The sequence below is a fragment of the Callithrix jacchus genome, chromosome 7, assembly GCF_049354715.1.
Source record: "Callithrix jacchus isolate 240 chromosome 7, calJac240_pri, whole genome shotgun sequence".
Lineage (NCBI taxonomy): Eukaryota > Metazoa > Chordata > Mammalia > Primates > Cebidae > Callithrix > Callithrix jacchus.
The window spans coordinates 137560922-137578958 of NC_133508.1; the positions used below are offsets into that span (position 1 = coordinate 137560922).

At 38.4% G+C, this 18037-nt stretch overlaps 1 protein-coding gene and 1 long non-coding RNA gene across 6 annotated transcripts in view; one reads left to right on the forward strand and one right to left on the reverse strand.

Annotated features, from left to right (window-relative positions):
* LOC118143044 (uncharacterized) overlaps positions 1-18037 on the reverse strand; it is a 72635-nt gene that overhangs the window by 47847 nt on the left and 6751 nt on the right. For 2 of the 3 annotated variants that reach the window (XR_004727098.3, XR_013520285.1), the window contains exon 3: positions 15728-15900. This is a non-coding gene — a long non-coding RNA (uncharacterized LOC118143044). Of the gene's footprint in view, positions 1-15369; positions 15901-18037 lie in introns of all 3 variants that reach the window. The other variant, XR_008473053.2, reaches the window with a different exon arrangement.
* Positions 1-18037, forward strand: part of PALMD (palmdelphin) — a 53081-nt gene that overhangs the window by 13821 nt on the left and 21223 nt on the right. For all 3 annotated transcript variants that reach the window (XR_013520283.1, XM_009001767.4, XM_009001768.5), the window contains 2 exons: positions 5725-5805; positions 12193-12317. Coding sequence is in view for 2 of the 3 variants with exons in the window: in XM_009001767.4 (XP_009000015.1) it covers positions 5725-5805; positions 12193-12317 (206 nt within the window). In the remaining variant the exon portion in view is untranslated. The remainder of the gene's footprint in view (positions 1-5724; positions 5806-12192; positions 12318-18037) is intronic.

Below are 18037 nucleotides of genomic sequence, written 5' to 3' on the forward strand. Positions count from 1 at the left end.
TGTTCTGATTCCAGGCCTTTGCTCACATCAAGCCCTTGACTTGAATGCCCTTTCCCCCTACTCTCCAGTCCCAATGTAACTACCCAAAACATTCCACTCAGATGTTACGCCAAAACTTCTCTTAATGACATCAGCTAGGAGCAACCTTCCCCTGTCTCCCCTCAACCTGCATCGTACCTTTCTAGTGCCTTAGTGATAACATGTATTACTACTAAAGTTATTACATTTTGGCCAGTGCGGTGGCTCATGTTTATAATTCAACACTTTAGAGTGGATCACTTGAGGCCAGGATTTCAAAACCAGCCTGGCCAACATGGCAAAACTCCATCTCTACTAAAAACATAAAATTACCCAGGCGTGGTAGGGCATGCCTGTCACCTTATCTACTCAGGAGGTAGGCACAAGAATCACTTGATACCACGAGGCAGAGGTTGCAGTGAGTCAAGATTATGCCACTCTTTGGGAGGCCAAGGCGGGTGGATCACAAGGTCAAGAGATCGAGACCATCTTGGTCAACATGGTGAAACCCTGTATCTACTAAAAATACAAAAAATTAACTGGGCATGGTGGCGCATGCCTGTAATCCCAGCTACTCAGGAGGCTGAGGCAGGAGAATTGCCTGAACCCAGGAGGCGGAGGTTGCGGTGAGCCGAGATCACGCCATTACACTCCAGCCTGGGTAACAAGAGCGAAACTCCGTCTCAAAAAAAAAAGATTGTGCCACTGCACTGCAGCCTAGATGATGGAGCAAGACTCTGTCTCAAAAAAAAAAAAGCTATTGCATGTCATAACTTTATTTCCTAGGGCTACGGTTACTTGCACAAATGACTTTGTTTAGCCAAGGTGGGAGGATTGCTTGAGCTCAGGAGTTTGAGACCAGCCTAGGCAACACAGAAAGGTCTTGTCTCTCTTAAAAATAAAATAAAATAAAACATAGCCAGGTGTGGTGATGTGCACCTGTAGTCCTAGCTACTTAGAAGGCTGAGGCAGGAGGATGACTTGAGCCTGGGAAACTGAAGCTTCAGTGAGCTATGATTATGCTACTTCACTCCAGCCTTGATGACAGAGTGAGATGCTGTCTCAAAAAATAGGAATGTAAATGCACATCTACCAAATAATTCTGAAACCCTGCACAACTCCTAATGTCATCTTGAATATAGCATTTGTATATAAGTAGCTAAGTATTGAATAAATCAATAATCAAACAACTCAGGATCAATTCTGCCTTATTGACAGGATTAGGCATATTAGAATTTAGCTCATTGTAATCAATGATATCTCTAAAATACACTCTTAAGCATTGTGCTTGCTTTTATCAAATATGTGATTGTGGTAATATCATTGGATCATATTAATAGTCACAATAACTTTATAGTTGTACAAGGTGAATAAATTAATTTTCAAAGTAATTAAGAGATAACCTTTTACAGATTGAAATTTGTGGGCGTCAGTTGCTAAAACAGGCTGTCACTGCTAAAAATCTAGGTAAAATCTATTGAACAAAAAGTCAAGGGAGTTGAACACTGAGAAATAAGCAACAATATGTTATTCATAATGCTTACATTAATAACCAGGGATGTCTGATGTGCCAGGTTGCAGCAGCTATCTATAGAAGTGCTCCAGGTTCTGGGGAAATTTGGGGAAGCAGATGGCATTTCACATTTATTCACTCCATGAAAATGTGGTAAGAAATTAGCCGACTCTGATAACTTCTGGTACGCTAGCAATTGAGCTAGATAAACGACTTAAGGTTGACGTGTAGTTTATTCTGCTGTACTGAAAGTAAGTTATTGTCATATTGTTTTTCATTAACGCTAACAGAGTCCAGTGAAATTTGACGAAGGAACAATAACTCTCTGCTGATGAATATCTTCTGAGGATAAAATACACCTATCTTAAAAAAGGATCACGCCTATAACATTATGAAATTTCCTTCCTTCCTACATAGACTAATATAAGAGAGGCATCATATTACCTCGGAGTGACAAAATATTAGCATTCCTTAGCAACCCTTGTATAAGCCTGTTGTTGCCAAAACACTTCGGATGCCATGCCTCTACCCACAACTTCAATTACCTGATTACTAACCCCAGGATGAAACTAGCCCAAATGGCAAACTAGCCCAAACTGGTGATCAGCAGGGGTAGGGAGGCATTGCTGGGTTCAGCAATCACTGTCCTCTACACATAACATGCTCTTCTCTATGGGTTCTTCATGGATAGCTAGTTATAGTACCAGCATCTAGGGAGCTAAAAATGTGCTCCCTGCTAATGAGAGATCACATTCAGTGCTTGCTGTCCTAGTGCTGCCTCCAGGCTACAGTACTTCATGACGTAGAAGACAAAGGCAGAAGTTGAGACTAGCTTGATTAACTTTCCACTCCAGGGAATGGCACCATGAATTGGCTAGGAGTGTGGAGGCTGACTTCAGACTGCCTGGGTTCAAATCCTGGCTCTGACAATTATAAAAACTTGGCTGAGTTAATTTCCCCCTAAACTTCCATTTCCTCTTTGTAAATGGAAATGATCATAGCACCTGTTTGTTATAATAAGTATCAAGTAAAATGGTGCCTGAAAAATAATTACCAAAATGTTTGGCATGATGAATTTAAAATGTAATTAATATTTGCTCAAGAACAGCCTCTAGAGATAGTGAAGAATTGATTAATTGATTCACAGAGGCTTTCAGAGTTTTTGTTACTAATGGCCAGATTTCATCCAAAGAAAGAAGTGATTCTCAAGATCCATGTCCGTTGCCTAGCTTTTTTTTTTTTCAAAACAAATACAAAATTTTTTTTCTGTTGTTTAGATAAGTTTTATTGTGTATATTTAAGATATACAACATGATATTGTAAGATACATATGTAGCAAAATGGTTACTATAATGGAACAAATGTATGTATTCATCATCTCACAGTTACCCATTTTTCTCCCTGTCAAGAGCAACTATAACTACTCATTTAGCAAAATTCCTGGAAACAATACACTATTACTACCCTAGACCTCATGTTGCATAAATTTCTTACTGCAATTTCTTTTCATTTCTGATTTGCTCCACTATTTCTATGAACACACATTGTGCCTTGTTTCTTGGTTTCCTTTTTTGTTTTTCTGGACTATATTCTCAAGTAACTTTTTTCATGGCTAGTATGGGAAGAATATTTGCAAAACCCTTGAATATATGAAAATATCTTATTTTGACCTCGTAACTAAGTGCTTTTTGACAATGTTCTTCAGCCATTATATCATTCAGGTTATATAAAGCTCTTATCTGCATTGTATTTTCCACATACTCGGTGTTTCTGATTTGCTGAAACATTTTTCTTTTCTTTTTTTTTATTGCATTTTGGGGTACTTGTGAAGAACATGCAAGATAGTTGCACAGGTACACATGTGGCAGTGTGATTTGCTACCTTCCTCCCCTTCACCTGTATCTGGCATTTCTCCCCATGCTATCTCTCCCCAACTCCCCACCCCTCCGCTGTTCCTCCCCTATTCCCCCCAACAGACCCCAGTGTGTAGTGCTCCCCCCATGTCCATGTGTTCTCATTGTTCAACACCTACCTATGAGTGAGAACATGCGGTATTTCATTTTCTGTTCTTGTGTCAGTTTGCTGAGAATGATGTTCGCCAGTTTCATCCATGTCCCTAGAAAGGACACAAACTCATCGTTTTTGATTGCTGCATAACATTCCATGGTGTATATGTGCCACATCTTCCCTGTCCAGTCTATCATCAATGGGCATTTATACAAAATTTTTAAAGTAAGCTGATATAGCCTGAGTCACATAGTGAGACCCGGTCTCAACAAATCATTAAAAAATAGTCGGACATGGTAGTGTGCGCCTATAGTCCCAGCTACTCAGGAGGCTAAGGTGGGAGGATCGTTTGAGCGTAGGAGGTCAAGGCTGCAGTGAGCTGTGATTGTGCCACTGTACTCCAGCCTGGGCAACAGAATGAGACCTCATCTCAAAAGAAATAATAATAGCAATAATAAGCTGATGAAGTCATATATTCTTCTTACATGCAAATAAAAACACAGCATACATTTGGAGAGCAATATGTTGCTTTTCTTCAACAAATGTACCTGAACTTACACATCAAAAAAAGAGTTTTTATCTTCCAAATAGTCACATCAGGAAGCCGTGCACATATCTCAATAATGCTGCAAAATACTTTTTGAACTCCTTCTTCTAAATTACCTTTATTGCCTACTTCTTTTGGATGACTTCATTGGCAACAATATTTTATCCTCTGGGAGTTCTGAATTTTGAAAGCAAATTTAATACCAACATATAAGATGGAAAAGAATGTCACCTCTGATCAAAAATGAGGAAATAAAGACCTTTCTGCATGACTAGTCAAATGTCTCAAACAATTCCAAAGAATCTCTAAAACATTTCAAGCTAATGAAAGCACTGTCAGATCTAATGTGTCGCTTTCTAGGTGATTAACAAGTTATATATTTATTTATTTAATGTTATTAAGTATGTCTAGAGCACTGTGTCAAGTGCTGTTCTAGAAACTTTTACGTATATCAGTAGGTTCTCTCAGTAGCCTCATTTTACAGATGAGTTTACTGAGGCACAGAGAAGATAAGGATTTTGCCTAAAGACACAGAGCGAGTAAATGGAGGAGGCAGAAGTCAAACCCAGGCTGTCTACTTAATATTATTTGCTATATTTTCTTAAAAGTACAATGTTTTTCGATGAGTTTGTGTCCTTTGTAGGGACATGGATGAATCTGGAGACCATCATTCTCAGCAAACTGACACAGAAACAGAAAATGAAATACCGCATGTTCTCACTCATAGGTGGGTGTTGAACAATGAGAACACATGGACACAGGGAAGGCAGCACTACACAATGGGGTCTGTTGGGGGGAATAGGGGAGGGACAGTGGGGGGTGGGGAGTTGGGGAGAGATAGGATGGGGAGAAATGCCAGATATAGGTGAAGGGGAGGAAGGCAGCAAATCACACTGCCTCGTGTGTACCTATGCAACTATCTTGCATGTTCCTCACATGTACCCCAAAACCTAAAATGCAATAAAAAAAAAGAAAAGAAAAAGCACAATGTTTTTGTATTAGTAGTTATGCTTTCTGGGTTGTTTCAGGTAATGTAATTTAAACTTGGTGAAAGATATATCTTCATGAGTTTTGTATTATGGGAGCTAAAAGTCCTTTTAGTACTAAGAAGTACTTTCTAGACGCTTTTCCTCTATCTTCCCACAGCAGGCTATACAAGGAGGAAACAGTCCCACTTCCCAACCTCCTAGTTTTCTAATGATTCATCCGTCAACCTGATTTTCCACATAAGGAGTCCTTTCACCCAGAAGTTTCTTCAACATTGGACCAGGACCATTCTCTCTTCTCATGATGCTTCCTCACATCTATTTTAAAACTCTCTCCTTACAATTCACTTGTTCTATTACATCACTCAGTAGGTCAATCTTGCTAGACTAATGGGAAAGAAAGAAAAGGGGAGTGAAGAAGGATGTTTAAGCCCTGTTTGGAAAAGTACCTTTTCATATTCTTTCCCATAAGCAAAATGCTTTGAATGTCTCACTTTCCTCTCCTTTCCTTTGAAATAGGAGTTTCCAAAGCAGTTTCATACCAATGCCAAGAAAATATCTCTAATGTGCCATTCAGATAGTGACAACAACCCTAAGAAAACATAATTAAGCAAATTTTAAAAATAAAATATGCTGGAACTTTTTTATTTCAGGATAAAAGAAAAATACAGGAAGAAATCTCACAGAAGCGTCTGAAAATAGAGGAAGACAAACTAAAGCACCAGCATTTGAAGGTAACTTATGACTTTAATTTCATTTCAATGACTTCGTATTCAAAAATTCTAATGGTACTCAAATTTCAATACTAAAAGAGCTTTAGGAAAGAAAAAAATTCAAAGATAGTTTGATTAACATTGTAATAACCACAGGGAAGGACAATAAGCTGGTAATGTTTGCATATGAGATTAATACCTTCTAGCAAACATATGCAAAGTTGAAAACATCATTTTCTTACTTTTATCATTTATTACTGAGTTTCCCAATATTCTTGAGTAACCTTGAGAATTTGGCCCTGCTCGCAGTCTTGCTCAACATCCCTAGGGAGTGGATCCAGCTAGGAAGTTCCTTTTGAAATCAATGAAAGGCCAGCCATGCCCCCCAGGGTGCAGAACAGCGTCTGGCATGGTCAAGGATGCTTGTATTTAAAAGCTCAGTGCCATGAGCCCAATGTTGTTTGAGCATGCTTTGGGTTTTTGTTTTATTTTGTTTTGACAGAACATGAGATCATAACCAAAAATAACTCACCATGTTTAAAATCAGATTTTACATCTTTCACTGGGTGTGGTCACTTTGTAATGAAAGCACATTGAGTTTCAACATTTTATTACTTAGCTTAGCGACAGGATGCAAGCAAATGACAAACAGGAAAAGACCTGGTGAAAAGACCCAAGCAGGAAACTACTTATCTGGCAGAGCTGCTATCAATAGATTTAATGAATCCCCTTAATGATACAAGGTTGCACACTCACAGGGTCTACAAATTTAAATTACCTTGCTGAATGCAACTGACTTCATTTTTTTAATGGAACAAGTACCTACCTCTGAAAAAAAAAACATAATTTAAGATTCCAATTAGCCTCAGCTCTCTGGATTCTGTTTGCTTCTTTGCTTCTAAGTAAGTTGACATTTCCGATGTTTAATGGGTAATTTCAAACCATACTAAGTCTGCTGCCCTTCAAATATGTCACACTGAATTTACATGAGTAGTATACACAGTCAAGAAATGCAGTGTGGGGCCGGGTGCGGTGGCTCAAGCCTGTAATCCCAGCACTTTGGGAGGCCGAGGCGGGTGGATCACGAGGTCAACAGATCGAGACCATCCTGGGCAACATGGTGAAACCCCGTCTCTACTAAAAATTACAAAAAAATTAGCTGGGCATGGTGGCGTGTGCCTGTAATCCCAGCTGCTCAGGAGGCTGAGGCAGGAGAATTGCCTGAACCCAGGGGGCGGAGGTTGCGGTGAGCCGAGATCGCGCCATTGCACTCCAGCCTGGATAACAAGAGCGAAACTCTGTCTCAAAAAAAAAAAAAAAAAAAAATATGCAGTGTGTACTCTTAGAAAAATCAATGAAATTAAAAAAAAAAAAAGTGCCAAGTTGTTCCAGTGCAATTCAAATGAAGTCAACAGTCAAATGCAGAACAGTGTTTTAGATGGACCATTTCTAACTCGAAAACAAGAGGAGTTAGAGGTCATTTGTTCTCCTTTCCTCTCTCTCTCTCACACACACACTTGCACAATTTACCCACACACAAGCACACAATTTACTCATACAATCCGGATCTCCCAATGAACTACTTCCTGCTTCTGAGTAAACTGACAGCTCTCTAGCTATCCTTGAGAATGGGCAATTGCTATCTTGGCAGAATGGATAACCACAAAACAGCGGAGCTCACAGTAGAAGAGAAGATTTAAATATCCCCTCAGTTCATTCTAGAAAGTAAGTTTCACATGAAAGATCTGACTCACTGCAAGGTCCATTTCTGAGGTAGCACCTCATTTCAGCACTTGCCTAAAACAGTCTGGAAAGCAGTACATCATCTTCCTTATTGGTTTGCTCTCCAGAACACAGGAGACCTCTTCCAATCCAATCCAACCAAAACATTTATCACGTTTTGGTCTGCCATATACAGTTGCGCAGAGTGCATACTGCACAAAGATACCTGAAGTGATGGTGCCAAAATCCTGTCTACATTCCTTTGCCAGTAGTGCACTCTGGTTCAGAGATGCTTATACCTGGAGCAAAAGGTTTCCATTTTCTCTGCCTGAAAGTGCTATCCACTTTCCCAAGCTGTTCACTGGCCAAAAGTGGTATGTGTAGCATGCAGCAGGGCTGGGAATTGGGGGAAATGACATATTGTCCTAATTTAGGAAATTCAAGATTAAGTAAACAAGATAAAGAATAGTTGTTTTAATTTAAACCACAGTATACATATTCTTTAATCTGGGGTGGTCAAGAAGGCACTAATAAAGGTATGTGTTTCAAGCTGAGTCTTAAGCTGATAAGTAGAATTTATATGGATGTACACAGGGCCTTTAGTCAGTAAATATTTACTAAGTACCTATTATATCCAAGGTACAAACTAGACACTAAGAATATAAAATAAGTGAAATTTGGCCTGTGTCCTTAAAAGGGTAACTGATATGTAAACTCATAATGATGCTTATTCTGTGGTAAACACTTTATGGGAGGCATCAGCTGCACAGGGCACAGAGAAGAAAGAGCGGCTATTTCAGTAAAGCGTATTCCTCTAAGTTTTGCAGAAAATAGTTGGCTATACCAAACAGCAACAAGGCATAATTCCCAAATAGGGTTCAAAATGTGCAAAAGTATTTTTAAAAACAACTCTACAATGTGTTCACCAAGTTAGGAAAGCTCTATCCGCCTCTGGAGCCTGTCTCTTATTTTCTTCTTCTTCCATTTGTCCTGGTTTTCATGACTACTGTCTCCACCTTCCTAACTGCAAACTAGTTCATCATACTTCAGTGACACACATTAAACAACATAAGCATAAACATTTACAAAGTGTTCCTCCTATATCAGAATACACACGTTTCAAAATAGTGGTGGTAACTCACTCTGATACTCTTTAGCTCCTGAACCTGATGACCATTCCCACAATGCACTAGCAAGGCAGATTCTGGGACGTTTTTACATCTTAATGTTCAAACTATTCTGAGATCTTTTTCTGTATGGATCTTCTTGCCTAGTAATATGATCACAATCTCATGTTACAAGGAAACACAAAATACACTCAATCTGAAAAATTTTTGATTTCCGTAAGACCACTCAATTCAGTCTATGAAAAACATTTTATTCCAGGTCTACTGTAACTTCTGGGTAAATATAGAAGTGCTTCAAGAAAACCTTTCCCTAAAAAAAAACTGCAGAAAGATCTATCACCTGCATGTCACATAGTTTCATTTAGTTCATATGGCTTTCAATTCTGAATTTCATTGTAAGGTAGATTTTATTATATTCATTAGCCTCATATATTAAAGCACAAGTCTAGACTGTGACATAAAAACAAAATGACCGTTTTGATTACTACAGTATATATGTGATTGTATCAATATATCATTTTGATTGCACATCCAAATTGTATATTTTATATTTAAGTTCAATGGTAGTGAGTTCTCCACCAGGAATAAATGGAAATTTATGAAGTGAACAAAGTTTTACAAGGCTAAAATTAAAATTATTTCTAACCAGACTAAGCATTAAGAAGGTAGCCCCATGTTAACCTAACACATCACAAGAATGATTTGCTTCCCCTTATAATTCAGCCTCATAAAACCACCCCATCTGAGTGTTTCTTATAGAGACATGTATGCGATTGACTGGAGCTTTCCTTACAGCTGTTTTGTACGGAGTATAACTTACTTCTATAGTTGTTACTGTCTTCTTTTCTATGCATTAGCTAAAATTCCATCAATTAAAAATAAATTAGAATCAAGGTAAATTATTAAAATGATGCTATATTCAGATTTTCGCAGCATCTTTGACCCCAGGTGCTGAAATATTGACCGATGTTAATAATATTTACTGGGTCTGCAGGAAAACATTTTTGCAAACAGCTTAACAGCTATAACCAATGGTTAAGATAACACTGGGGTAAACAATCTCTGGCTATAGAGTGCAGTAATACAAATTGCTCTTATGGTGTATATTATCCACACGCAATTGCTTAAGACTCTGAAAAGGCCAACACAAACATGATGATCAGGGGTGAAGTTGTTATTTACTTAATCTAGTGGTTTTCAAACCATGTTCTGTGCATCCATAAGCCTTCAGGTCCCCACACTGCTTCAATTAGAGCAGTCCTGAATTCATCTGTTTTCCAAACTACAGTTCCATATAACATTTATTTGTAATGTTATAAGTTATAGTGTTATATTGGGGTTCTTTTTTAAAAAAAAGTTTAAAAGTCTTTACCTTAGTTAAAAAAAAAAACCATCCTTTGGTAATTATCTATCACAAACTTAATTTTAAATGTGTTTATAATTCAGAGATATTTGTATCTCAGTGGTATTATTCTAGCATCCCTTAAAAAAACACAAAATTATTCTTACTTGCTTGCATTAAATTTCAATATAAGAGAAAGAAGTCCCAAAAAATAAAGTTCCCATTCTTTCCTGATGGATTTTAAACATGGTGAATCCCCAATGAATAATTAACAACGAATAACTGAACAAATAATTTATAGAGGCAGATTAGATACATAATAAGAGCCCTTTTATTCCAAGAGGAAAAGAGAAACTTGAGCTCCTTGAAAATAACATGACAGTATATCTGACACTTTCTACTTGGGATGTAGACTACATGCTAATTAAAGCCCATCCAAAATGTAAAGGTCTTTTTCATTTGTTTTAAGTCATCTTAGGTCTTTAAACTCCAGGTCCAGGAGTTTCATTTCCTCATGCAAACTCAAGAGATTTTTGGTTTTTTCATATGGTGAAATATAATTTTCTGTGTGTTGTTAAAGTTGACAAAAACTCACCAACGTTTAGACAGATCAGTAAATTTTGTGCTTAAGAATGTCTATAACCAGGGAGATTCTAAAAGAAAGAAGGGGTGTTACGTAAGTAAAACAATAAATAGCTACCACACAGCCTGAGACTAACTGAATATGTTTAAGGCACAACAGCAACCTTCTGTTTTTCCCACCATTCCAATTAATCCCACAAAAGGGCTGATAACCAGAATTTACAAAGAACTCAAATAGATTTACAGGAAAAAAACAAACAAAACCATTCAAAAATGGGCAAAGGATATGAAAAGACACTTTACAAAAGAAAACATACATGAGGCCAACAAACATATGAAAAAATGCTCATCATCACTGGTCATTAGAGAGATGCAAATCAAAACCACATTGAGATACCATCTCACACCAGTTAGAATGGCAATCATTAAAAAATCTGGAGACAACAGATGCTGGAGAGGATGTGGAGAAATAGGAACACTTTTACACTGTTGGTGGGAGTGTAAAGTAGTTCCACCATTGTGGAAGACAGTGCGGCGATTCCTCAAGGCCTTAGAAATAGAAATTCCATTTGACCCAGCAATCCCATTACTGGGTATATATTCAAAGGACTATAAATCGTTCTACTATAAGGACACATGCACACGAATGTTCATTGCAGCACTGTTTACAATAGCAAAGACCTGGAACCAACCCAAACGCCAATCGATGATAGACTGGACTGGGAAAATGTGGCACATATACACCATGGAATATTATGCAGCAATCAAAAACAATGAGCTCATGTCCTTTGTAGGGACATGGATGAATCTGGAGAACATCATTCTCAGCAAACTGACACAAGAACAGAAAATGAAATACCGCATATTCTCACTCATAGGCGGGTGACGAAAAATGAGAACACATGGACACAGGGAAGGGAGCACTACACACTGGGGTCTATTGGGGGGAATAGGGGAGAGACAGCGGGTGGGGGGGAGCCGGGGAGGGATAGCCTGGGGAGAAATGCCAAATGTGGGTGAAGGGGAGGAAGGCAGCAAAACACGCTGCCATGTGTGTACCTATGCAACTATCTTGCATGTTCTGCACATGTACCCCAAAACCTAAAATGCAATAAAAAAAAAAAGTTTTTTGAAGCAGTCATATGCTCCCACTGGGAGGAATATCAAAATGGCTTTAAGATGATTTTGACTTTGTTAAGGACATAAGATATACACCCATTAATAACAAATAACACTAAAGACATTATGAGGTCCCATTATGACTGTGATAAACATACAGTATGGCATGATTCTGAAGACAGAAAGTGGGGTCGAGATGGGGCTGCCAGGAGTATGGGGCCAGGGATCTTCATGCCAAAGGACGGACCCAAACTAAACCTTGAAGTATAAATGAGATTTAGATGCATTTATATATATGCATTTATATGCATTTACATCTATGCAAATCTTGGCTTTGAATAGAGTCAAGAAGGCTACAATGAAAGACAATACGAGATTTATTAAGGCAAGACACTGAGAGAAAATACTTCCTCTTTAACGTGTCACCTATTGAAATTCATTAGATTTGAAAGCAGTAAGAGATTTTGGAAACTATTGACCAATATAAGAACATATCTTTATGTTTTCTGACATCAGAAAAAGACCTTGAGGGAGAAATGGCTTCTAGATGGAATCAGCAGCGGAAAAGAACAGGAAGAGATGAAGAAGCAAAATCAACAAGACCAGCACCAGATCCAGGTTCTAGAACAAAGCATCCTCAGGTATGGCCCTCACTGGGACACTCCACAACTACCTTTATTTTGACTTTGTCCCATGTTGTACATAGACATGCCATTCTGACTTTCAGAGGCACAATCAGATCTTCCACTTGAATTTCTTTTTTTTTTAAGGCAGGCTTTCACACTGTCACCTAGGCTGTGGTGCAGTGGTGCGATCTCAGCTCACCGCAGCCTCCGCTCCCAGGGCTCAAGCAATCCTCCAACCTCAGCCTCTAGAGTAGCTAGGACTACAGGTGCCCACCATCAATGCTCAGCTAATTTTTATATTTTTGTAGAGACAGGGTTTCACCATGTTGCTCAGGCTTGTCTAGAACTTCTGAGCTGAAAGCGACGCGCCCACCTCAGCCTCCCAATGTACTAGGATGACAGGTGTAAGCCACCGCAGCCAGCCTTCCATATGAATTTCTAAAAAAGACTAGGGAAGCACACCCAAAGGCCACAAAACAAATTTTACTGTAAATATCACCTGAGTATAGCAACACTAGATTTAATTTTTAAATGCATATTGATGACTTACACTTCTCTGAGCCTGTTTCCTCCAGAATGGTAGGAATGCCTACCTTTTAGTGTTGTTGATCACATTAAAAAATATATGTGCTAAACTACCAGCACCTACCTGGCACATGGTAGGTACACAAACCACAGTCCTTCTTTACAGCCCCAGCCCCTATTCTCACCTTAGGACAGGTGACAAGTCTACAGGTGTGTTTATCCTGTCGTTCCATCATATCCTCTCTCAGGCCCTCCTCAATCACAACCGTGATATTTTGGAAAAGAAGGTTCTCTAGGAATACTCTACTCACAGTTTCCCTCTTCTGATTCTTTGATGATTTGGTCACAGGTGTTCACCTCATTTCTTAACCTCCTTTCCTGCTTATTATGTGAGATCAGTACAGTCAGGCAACTGCTGGCATAAGAAGTAATGTTTTAAAATTATCTTGACTTGAAATAAGGTGATGGACATAAAAAAATGGAAAGCTCAAATGTAAGATGGGATTATTAGTATTATCACATGTGAAAAAGCACAAAAGAAACAGATATGGGAAAGATCAGAATCATTTTCTAACCTACACAGGGAAAACATTTAAAAGATGGAATTTCTTGTGTTATAAGCATGACAACAAATTAAAGTCTACGCATCTTTGAATATAGACAACTTTCAAAACCTCACTCACTTTAATTTTTGCCTTTAGTGAGGACTATAGAAAAGATACGAAACACAGATCTTTGAGTGACACTTAGTATTTGGTAGCTGTGCTACAACCATATTTTGTCCATACTCACTGCACTATACAAACAGATCTGATTACGCTTGAAACTGACAACATGAAAAAAGGCTTCCTCTCTACAAATGATTTCCATTTTACTTGATTAATTGCACGCACTTGTATATTTAATAGCTAAAATCATTGGCTGCTCATCCTTATCTAGATGTTTTTGAAATTAACAATTCTTAAAAGGTTATATTATTGAAATGTTTGCATTTATAAACCCCTCAGTTATTTACTCAAAGATATGAAGTGCTTCTAAATAGTGAATAATACTTTAAAAAATAACCAAATAAATCAACTCTATAGCCTGGAAAACTCAATTCTTATCAAGGCATCCCTTAGCAAGACCTTCTCACCAAGAGTCCAGCTTAAGTGGGTGATTACTTTCTTTATTCCTCAACACAGAATGCTTATCTCTGAAAGAGTCCTAAATTTAATCCCTGCAAACCTTTCCCACTGCACAGACACCTACTTGCTTCCCCTCAAAACCTCCTTTTAGAGTCTTTCCACATACTGAACACCTACAGCTTTCTCTGCTTCTGATGATAATTGAAGTGGCTACATATACACAAACTCCATTAACAGGCTTGGGCAGCATTTTGAGTAATCCGAGTATTAACCAGGACTCTACTGATTGCTTTTAGACCTTGCCTGAATGCTCTGAGAAGCACATAAGCTTCTAGTAGTGCTGATAGTGGCTTCTAGTTAGAGCTTCTTCCTAACCAAAAACTAAAAAGGAAGAGGACGAGGGAGAGGCAGAGGAAGAGAAAGAGATATTTAATAAGCCATAGTATACACCAGGCACTTTACATATATTGTCCCATTTAGTCTTCATAACCTGGTGAGGGTAGCTATTACTACCTTCACTTCTAGAGAAGTTAAGGAATTCACACAACTAGGAAATGGAAGATCAGGGACTGACCCATTTGACTACCAAACTGCCTGTGAGATGATGGCACACAGCAACCTCTGTGGGCTGAAAGGGTATTCTCTCTTATAAAAAGTCTTTGAAGCATGTTCTGTTCCTTTCCTCTCCTTTCTCCAAAAATCTCCAACCACACTTAGGGTCTTCTTTGTTCCCCTGCTCTCTTTGATAAATTACCAATTACATGTTTGATTACATGTCTGTTCATTACCCAATTTCTCACAACTTTTAGATCTTCATGATGCTATGAATCCATCGATACTCCTTTGTGAACACCAAATGAGTTTAGTCCTTCAATAGAATAAAAGTAGTGGTTCATTTATAAAAGAACTTATATAATTTACAAAGCACTTGCACTAAGTCATTTAAAACAGCAATCCTAAAAAGAAAGCATCAACACCTCCATTTCACAAGTGAGGAAATAGACGCAGAGAGATTAAGTGACTTAATTAAGGTCACAGAGTCAGTAAAAGGTAACTGAGATCTCCAAGGAAGCCAGGTTTAGTGCTCTCCAGCTGAAAAATGAAAAGAGAGCTGTAAATGAAAATGCTCTAGAAATAGCAAAATGCCTAACACAGACAAGAATCTCTAATAATCAGCAAACTGCTTTGTTTAAGGAATGATTCTAAAAAGATGTATTTGCAAAAAAAAAAAAAAGAAAGAAAGAATTCTGTTTTCTCCTGGCCTATAGAGGCATGTTTATCTGGTTACAAACGTTCAAGCAACAGAATGTTCCGAAACAACACATGAAGAGAAAAAATATCCATGCCTTATCTGTACTAAGCAACCTCCCCTACTGCCCAGCAGTATAAAAATCACATTGCCAAAGCAGCTTTACCTGATAATGGAACATTTTCTTCTCAGATGTTTGGAAAGCTGCTGAAAGAAAATCAGGCGCATGTTTTTAAATTCAATCTTTCTCCTAAACAAGTACCCACAGTGCTTGAGAAGCTCTTATTACCAGCTAAATCAGTACAATTTCCTGTTAGCACTGAGTAGCAATGGTGCCAACTGATGAAGTTGAATTAGGCAGAGCCACTCACATTCCCTAAGCAGGGGAAGTAACCCAAACTCTGAATGTGATTTATCACTTGACTTACATGCCTGCTCGAGGGTGACAGTTGTCATTCTGCCAGGCCCCTCAGCTAGAGGATAAGATTTTAATGGGAACATCAAAATAGAAATGTTGCTATTACCTTGGAGTCCATAGCAGGGCCAGACTATGCCCATGAACCTCTTTCTTTCTTTCTACTTCCAAGGCGCTGTGAAATGAACTGAAGCAGTGTTGCCTCTGGCATTCAAATCCCTGTTCTGCTGACATAGTACATAGGCTAAGTTCTTTCATTTCGTTGAGCCTCAGTTTCCTTGCCTGTAATATGAGACAGTTAGAGCCACTTCACAGGACTGCTGTGAATACAGAGTGCCTGACACATGTAGGTAGGTGTATAAAAAATATTAAATACTAGTCATTACTAAAAGGCAAAATTAAAAGAACAACACTGCATGGCTCTTTATCCACGTATTTGTAATGTTTGGCCAAGTTCTCTGATTTCCTTATGATAGTAGAAAGAATAGTTTGCTTGAAGTAAACTGAGAATACCCACTGATGAGGATTCTTTTCATTTGGAAATAATCGATGATTTCTCTTTATGGCTTAAAGGCTAGAATGCTACTGTAGGGGTTAATTTTTATGGAAAATTTGCTGTGGACCAGGCATTGTGCTAAACATTTTATGTATGTTATTTCATTGAATTTTCACAACTACCATATTAGGTGGGTAACATTTAATAAATGGGAAAAAATTGAGGCTTACAGAGGCTGTTAAGTTACACAAGTCTACAGCTAATGTAAAGAGCCAGGATTTTAAACCTAATTAAAAGTCCTAATCATAAAAATAAAACTGTGCCTCAGATCCTACAGAAATTCTTTACAAATGTTAAATTCTGTAAACTCTATACTTTTTGGGCATTTTTAAATTTCCAATCTATGCTATAATTTCACTCTTATGTGTACCACTTTAGGTAGACATTTACCTGGGTATTTCACATATTAAAGACATTCAGAGGGTACCCTGACTCATGCATAACCTTTAAGTAAAGCCTATCTGCTTATTCATCTTGTCGTCTTCTCTTTCAAAGAGAGGCAACATTTCAGAAAATAAGTGGGTTTCCATGGTTTCTGTCTCTGAGCTACATTCTTAGCTTTGGAACAATATTTTGGAGTATTTTGCCTGGTGCCCTGATTAATACCTTGGGAGGAAATGTTCCCAGGGGAGGGCTCTACTGAACATCTCCTTCTGAGTCACTTTGCTTAAATAGAGTTTCAATTTGCCTCCCAAATGAGCCCTGCTCTTACTGCGACCACTGAACCATTTACTGCCTGATTGTAGACACAGGAGCACTGATTTTTGACTCCAAATATCCACGTGCACAAATGTATAGCCTGGCTTGGAAATCTTATCCTAACGCTTTCCTTGCTCTCCTCTATTCGATAGTCCACACCCACAGCAACACCCGCCAGGAAGTCTCCTTAGGAGGTGTGCTCCCGGCAACTTGTTCACATCCTGGGTTCTTCCTCCCTATCCGGTTGCCCTGCAGTTGTCCATGACCTCCCTTAGCCAAACTGCCCTGTACCAAGCTCCGGTTCAGACACTCTACTTCTTGAACTGTGTGCCTGACAGAAACGTCATAAGCCTGAAATGTAAAAGGTTAACTGCCGAGGAGAACGATCTAAGTACACTGCATTCCCTTTGGGAATGATAAGCTACTTATGATTAAATGTTCTCTAGTACGGATTTTTTTGTAAATACTCCCAAGTGTCCTTCTGACCTTCTGCCTTCTTTTAATGAACTTTCATTTATCCCCCAAATAGTTAGAAACCACCTTCCACATACGATACAAATGGGCAAAGGTATATGTGAAGCCTTGGCTGTCTATGGGACTACCCAAGCCAAGAGAAAAGCCAAGTTGGCTGGCACAGCAGCTACAGCCACATCACACGTAACTTTAAGGAAAATTCCTCCACAAAGGGAGCCGAAACCCAAGAAAATGTATTCTGCTCAATATCATGTGAGGCAATAATCTACTCAGTTAACTCAAAAGTGAGCAGGCAAGATTCAATTCAAAAGGAAACCCAAAACATTGATGTAGAAATATAAAAGTTAAATCTTTTTGTTACTGGTTATCATTTATGAAAGTTTAGCTTGTTATTATTTCCACCCAAGTTTAACCCCTTTAACTACCTGTGCAGGTCAATTGTACCTTAATGAAACAAATGTTTCATCAAAAACAGGGGAGGTATGCCATGTGAAAAAATATCACATTCTACATGTTTCTGCCTTCCTACCCAACCCATATCTAATACCACATAGCAGAGAGATAGACAAGCTGCTCTTTTATGACAATATAAGAAAAAGAAGAAAAAAGACAGGGGAAAAAAAAACTCCATTTGTTTCTTATTAAATTTGCTGTTGCCTGGAGACACTCAAGAAATTATTCTAAGGTAAT